Genomic DNA, 6,990 nt, shown 5'->3' with positions numbered 1-6,990 from the left:
ATTTGTTTGATTACATAACAATTGATTTTTGATTTTCTTGAAATTTTGCAAGCATGAATAATATAATAAGAACATGCAATTCAACGGTTAGATTTTCAAATTTCACACTCACTATGAAAATATTTGATAAGTTTGAAGGGCTTCTCTCCAAACTAGTTTGGAGAGAAACTTTTTCCATTTCCATCCCACTTTCTTCTGCCCACGTTGTTGGGCTTCCTCCTCCTGCTAGGTTTCTAAAAAATGAGCATTTACAAAAATCAAGTGTGACTTTTGAATTGACATCATCATATTGTGTCATGTTAGCTTCCTCAGACTTTTACAAAACACATATCATTATAATAATTTATATTACTTTAATTTCTATTTTATATTTAAACAAAATTTTCTAATAATGTACACGATTATGTTAATTTAGTTTACACTCTTGTTCAAACAATTTACACTCTTTTTCATAGAATGTACATAATTTTGTATATTCAACTAATAAAAAATTTCAAAGAATCTATACTATTCTTTATATTCCATGTTCATAATTTTTTATACAATGTACAGAATTATTTACATTCAATGTATACCAAATTTCAAAGAATGTAGACAATTTTACATAACAATGTATACAAATTTTCAATATATAGACTTTTACATTCTCAATAATTTGTGAAAAAAAAATCCACACATAAATTGCATGTGTGTATATATATCTATTTTAATTGTGTATATTGGTTATATAAAATTCCGTTTCTTTGAAAAATTATGTACTTTTAATGTACAAAACTGTACATTCTTTAAAAAAAATTATGTACAAATGTATATAATTACTTCCAATTTTAAATAAATTGTGTATATTTTTTGAAAGTTTGGATATTGAATGTATAATTTTATACTCTTAGGCTGCGTTTGTTTTGCCTTCAAATGATTTCAGGAAATTATTTTACACCAACCCTTGTGTTTGGTAGCTACAGAAAATTGGGTCAAACAGAATTCATTTTTCGCGTTGACTGTAAAATACCCTGCCTCACCCATAAAACCATTTCAGGTTTTATTTTACCTTCAAATGGTTTCCACCCTAGGAAAATAGAAGAGAGAGAGAGAGAAACAGCAAGGAGATCACACCAGAAGCACCGGTCTCATCGCACCCAGCACCGGCCCCAATCCCAGATCGCACCGGTCTCGTCGCACCCCAACATCGGCGAGATCGCGCCGCCTGAAGCACCACCGAGATTGCATCCCAGCACCGGTGAGATCGCACCCATAGTCGCCGCTGGAAGCTCATCGGCGCCGCCATCTAGATTGTCATCACCCAAGACCGATCCACCCAAAACTGATCTCATCCTCGACACACCGATTTTGCTCTCCCTCTTGCTCAACGTCGCCGATCTGGCCGCCACCGGCCACTGACCACTAGCCCACTCCACTCCACCCCCAAACCCACCCGATCTGGCCGCCGCCGTCCTCCATCCACTCTGATCTCTCTCTATCTTGATCTATCTCTCTGTCACTCACTCTTTCTCCCTCCGATCTCACTCTTTCTTCCTCTCCCACAATATTTTTATTTTGATTTTTAGTTGTGTTAAGTGTATATTTTGAAATTTTCTGGAATAAAATTTGTTTAGATGCTGAGAAAATGGCTGAGAAAATGTAAGAAACTAGTAGAAAATTTGCATTTTCAAAATGTTACCAAACACTTGAAATTATTTTCTAATATAATTTTTAAAATGTAACCAAACACTAGAAATTATTTTCCTTTTCCGAAAATATTTTCACCTGAAAATATTTTACACCCGGAAAATATTTTACACTAAAATAGAATCCACCCTTAGTAATTTTTAAAGAAAAATGATCATATATCAAAAACTTGTGTAGGTTGAATATCTAGACTTGTTTATATAATTATTTATACAAGAGCATAATGGCAATTTACTTTTTATTTTTCTACTTTTTTGTTTGCTATACCAAATACACATAAATAAAATGAATTTATACAAGGACATACAAAAATCAAACATCTCTCCATGGCCTTAGGTAACAAAAAGGACAAAACTTAACCAAGATTAACACTCAGAAGAACAAAATAAATTTACCAACAAAAAATACATCCAGAACTCATCCAAATCACCATGACAGAAAAAGTAAAAGTAGAGAGTTTGGAAAATCCATCTGCTAACATACATGGACAGAGATGCTGGTTTATGCATAAGAGAGTTTAGAGAAATTTAGTAAATATAAAGTTTTATTTATCAATAGGTGCCCTTTATTTATTATGAGAAACCATAGTAAAGATAGGTTGCTACAACATCTATTTCACGATAATTTTTGAACCGCGTTGTAATACTCTTTTAAATTCTTTAGACCTTTTTCTTCAGCTACTTATGTGCTTATTCACATGAGGTAGCTCTTCTGCAAAAAATTTCTTTACTAATAATAATAGAGTCCAGTTAACAGGCATCGGGTGCCTTTATAGTATTTGTTGATGAACCATTTTAATAAATTTTTAATATAATTTTTATGAGGAATATAAAAACTGTCAAACAAGTAGCAACTTTTTGTTACTTTTTTTTTTCTTTTCTCATAAAATTTTTTTAAAACTATTTTCTAAATCAAAGCCTCTGTTTACCGTTTCCATTAAAAAAAAAAAAAAAAATCTTTTGACCTTAAGAAGGTTACAATCCGCTGTCTATAAGAGATGAAACAACAGTGCCAAGGAATGGTGTCTTTAACTCCCAAGAAACAATCAAAAGCACTATTAAGCTATAAAGTACTGTCAACAAACCAATTGAAGGTTCATAAGCATGTTCTTACATAGAGTCCCAGATAGAGTAGTGATACACTTACGAACTCAGATCAGTTCACTGAGTATGGTCATAAATTAGCAAAACAATGCAACAGAGGTCAAGATTGTGTAATTCTCTAACTTTCCTACTTCTTTCCTCACTTATTTCCTTCCCAACTTCATGCTTGCTCATCATTAGCTCATTCTTTTTCATATTGCAGCTCATACTTTGTCAAAATTTGGAATAGTTTAATGCACAAGGGGAGCTTGCATGAAAAGGTACTGCACAGATAATAGTTGTCAGTCACTTTTGAAAATAGACCAATGTTTTATATATATTTCAAATTTAGAGAGTATACCTCAAATGATTTTCCTGATCTTTCAAACTCAAGCATGCTTAGAGCAACTTCACAACTTTGTGAGACAATAGGCTCAGGGTCCTTAGCAAATTCCTCAAGAAGTGCTATACTTTGGTCATCTACAAATGTGCAAAACACAATAACTTAATGAAATGACCCAAAAGTGACACTAATACTATATCACACTCGCAAAGTATATTATCAAAATAACTGGTCCAATAGTGGGCCACTAAACGTTTCCTGGCCCAGCTATACCTGCTGCCTCAGCAATAACAATCTATAGAGTGCCTCTAGTGTCTCACCAGGAACTGTGTAAAATGGATGAAGTGGGGGGCTTAGCATATTGGCAAGATGCAGGAGTAGACACCAACAGAAAAGGATTGGTGATAGGAACACTTGTTAAACTGGTTAGCACGATAGTGAGAACAAATGAGGAAGGATGCTAAAATATGCCATGAATTTCCAGACACAAGAAGAATAGTGAATCCTGGTGTTTCAAGAGAAGAACTCTAAATTCAAATAAGAAAAAGATATTTCGTGAAACAAATTCTAAATCTTACATAAAGGTCAACAATTTCCACATCTTTCCCGAATCTCATCCGACCTTTATCAATTTTATACATTTTTAATCATTACTACACATTGCTCTAACGGTACAAGCATTTCATGTTAACAACCCAGAAAACATCTCTTCTACAACACTAACACACCTCTTTTTATCTTCTTTTTTTTTTTCCTGAGAGCAGGCATACCTTGTTTCTTGATATATATATATATATATATATATATATATATAACAACTAATCAACTAGATTGAAATCAGGGAAACTTTTTGATGGGAAACACATGCAGGTGTATTCGATACAATGCTCAACCAAAAACAAGCCCTACTTAGTTTCTGAAAAATGTCCAGTTCTTAAAGCATTGTGATAATAGAAGTCACATGGCACTCTCACGGATTAATATCAAGTAGTCATACCTGCAATGGAACCAAGAGCTTCAGCAGCTTCATGTCTAACCATGGCGTGCTCATTCAAATCTCTGAGTATATTGGAAAGTGCAGCTGAAGCAGCTTTGTTTTGCAGTTGGCCCAATACATAGGCCACCTGAAAATTAAAGTAAATAGCAACATTACAAACTTTTCAAAAATGAAGAAACACACAGAAGTGGGAGCAGATTCATGTCAGACAGGCAGTAAACAACTCTGTGCCAGACTAGGCATAAATCCCCCCACCCCCTCTTTTCTCTTTCCTCTACTTCGAAAGAGGAAAAAGTTGAGACAAATGACTTTGGGTACAGCACTTGTCACAAAATCGGTAAATCCTCATAAATAATCTTCATCAATTCTCCAGGAAAAATCATCTAACCAAACTTTTTTTTCCTTAATAAGATGTCCTATTTTAGATTTAAAAAAATAAACGCAGCAACTGTATTATGGTATTACCCTCCCCATCGATATGTGAAAATATTGACCTCGAAGTTATTATCATAAATGACAAGAATCCTCAGCAGTGCTTAAATTTTCAAAGGAGTGTAGACCTAAATTGTTAATTACAATTTTCACATCATCTTCAATAAGAAGCTTCTTATTGCCATTTTAAGTAGCTAAGATTAACACATTTCTTAAAGCCATACTGTAAAAGAACACCATATGGAAATTAACCGTATAGATGTAAGAAACACTAACATTACCAGAAACCAAATGTAACTATTAACATTTTCATCACACAAATCAAATCAATAAAAGATAAGAGGATACTAAACAAACCTCATGTTTCAGTAGAGCACTTTTTGAATGCAAAGAATCAATTATTGCAGAAACAGCGTCATCTCCACCATGATTTCGAAGTGCGAAGAGAGCTGCATACCTCTCATACATGCCTTTTTCTTCATCCAGAAGTACTTCCCTGAAGTTAATTAGAGCCAATTCATAAACCTAACACAAAAGGCACAAGTAAAAATACTTCTAGCCATAGCCAACAATGAAACAAACCTTAGTTGATCAACGGAAGAACAAGAAGAAGCTGGTGCAGCGGGATCAACTGACATAAAAGGTGATCTTCCTTCCATGGAAGATTCACCATTTCCGCCATCACCCTTTAATTGTTCAATTCGATTGAGAGCCAATTCACATGTTTCCCGCACCTCCTGAGCCGGGTCCGAGACCAAACTATTCTTCAAAACAAGAACATTACTCTCCAACCCAATTGCACCCAATGCTTCCGCCGCCTACACAATTATAATAAGATTACACACTTTAGAAATAACTTAGGTACATTAATTCCCCGCTTAAAATTTGATGTAGCTATCTATGTGTTTGAATTTAATTGGGGAACGTAACTTTGACTCAAAATTCAAAAAGGAAAGAGTTGGAATTTACTTCGTGGCGAACAATGGGATGCAAAGAGAGATCATTGAGTAGTGCTATCAAAGCCGGGATAGCATCGGCATCTTGCATTTGACCCAATGCAAATGCAGCCTCATGTGCTAACAAATTTGATGAATCTCTTGTAGCTGTAAAATGGGGTTAAAGTTCAAACACACATACATAGATAGCTATTGTGTAAAACCAATACAATTCTATACATCAGCATAAAAATAAAGAAACAAATAACTCTTAAGTTCATTATCATATCATATACTAAGCAAACCCAATTGAAGCAAAATCCGAAAAGAACACAAGTATTTGAGACACTAACCTCGGATAAGGGCGTTGCGAGGAGCGGGGCCTTTAAGATTACGGAGAGAGAAGAGGACTCTGAAGCGCTCCGAAATCGGCTGGGTCAGGTCGCCCAACCGTTCACAGAGGAATTTCTCCATTTCGGGTGAGCATCCGAATCCGTTGTTGTTGCTAACTTCGTCTACAGAACCCATGAATTAGCTTCGCAGACTCGCGTTTTCTATCGTCTCGTCTACACTCGCCCTCAGTTTCTGGATTTGGATGCTCTGGAAACAAAAACCCTCCCAAAACAAAACCCCAATTTATTTACTTTTGGGAAAATTACAAAATTTGGGCCTTGGTGAATTCGAATAATAATTTTATCATTTTAATGCCCAACCTTTTTGGTATTAGTCAAATATAATAATGCTGCAATTTTTTTTCTTTTTTTTATTATATCACACCATCGGCTAATTATAAGGTAGATTTATAAACAAACCCAAATTAATATTTTCACCCGAAATCAGCTTTTATTATTTTGGTTGATACATCACTTTTTTCCATGAAATGAGTAATGCCATGAACTAAATTGATACTGACACTGAAAATGTTAAAGACCAAATTAACATTATATACTTAAAAGATAAGGACAAACTTGATAATTTAGCCTATTTATTTTGAGTAATGTTAGAGATACAAACTTTTTTCACAATTTTTTTTACAAATTATTGATGTGGTGATTGATTGTTGGTAAATAAAAATGTGATATTTGTTAAGATAAGTGCCCTGAAATCCTATTATATGATGTAATGTATGGCGTTATGTATGACATTTTGTTATTAGTAATAAAATTGTTTTATTATTATCTTAAATAATGGTAACATGAATATTTGGACATTATCATATAGTTCTTTAGATGCATAATATGTGATTTAGTCACAGAAGACATATAAATCACAAGTTTTTTGTAAACTCAGAATTTTAGTTCGTAATCGGTGATGAAATTGAGAATTTCATCTACGAATACTATAACATATTGACTAAGATGATTCATCTTGATCATGGAAATGGAGATTTCTAGTTGATATGTTGATATATATATATATATATATATATATATATATATATATATATATATATATATATTTTAAACCAAAGGCAAACTTCATTGATTATTATGAAGAGTCAAAATACAACGCTTC

At 33.6% G+C, this 6,990-nt stretch overlaps 1 protein-coding gene across 1 annotated transcript; it reads right to left on the bottom strand.

The window, feature by feature from the left end:
• Positions 1 to 2,695: 2,695 nt before the first annotated feature.
• Positions 2,696 to 6,245, bottom strand: LOC142618463 (deoxyhypusine hydroxylase). The gene is made up of 7 exons (XM_075791404.1): positions 5,829 to 6,245; positions 5,510 to 5,643; positions 5,123 to 5,358; positions 4,898 to 5,036; positions 4,109 to 4,235; positions 3,130 to 3,248; positions 2,696 to 3,052 (listed from the first exon to the last, which is right to left on the bottom strand). Exons 1-7 carry the CDS (start codon positions 6,001 to 6,003, stop codon positions 3,020 to 3,022), a joined length of 963 nt encoding a protein of 320 aa, XP_075647519.1. The 5' UTR covers positions 6,004 to 6,245; the 3' UTR covers positions 2,696 to 3,019.
• Between the last annotated feature and the right edge of the window lie 745 nt (positions 6,246 to 6,990).

Source organism: Castanea sativa, chromosome 12 (genome assembly GCF_040712315.1).
Source record: "Castanea sativa cultivar Marrone di Chiusa Pesio chromosome 12, ASM4071231v1".
Lineage (NCBI taxonomy): Eukaryota > Viridiplantae > Streptophyta > Magnoliopsida > Fagales > Fagaceae > Castanea > Castanea sativa.
The sequence above is the reverse complement of the archived record's forward strand: the minus strand, read 5'-3'. Positions and strand labels throughout refer to the sequence as shown.

Excerpts from the sequence above, each read along its gene's own strand:
- LOC142618463 (XM_075791404.1), bottom strand. The coding sequence starts at position 6,003 with ATGGGTTCTGTAGACGAAGTTAGCAACAACAACGGATTCGGATGCTCA. Across the intron at positions 5,037-5,122 it reads TCTTCCGTTGATCAACTAAG|GGAAGTACTTCTGGATGAAG; the intron begins GTTTGTTTCATT and ends AATTAACTTCAG. Across the intron at positions 3,053-3,129 it reads GATCAGGAAAATCATTTGAG|TACCTTTTCATGCAAGCTCC; the intron begins GTATACTCTCTA and ends TTATCTGTGCAG.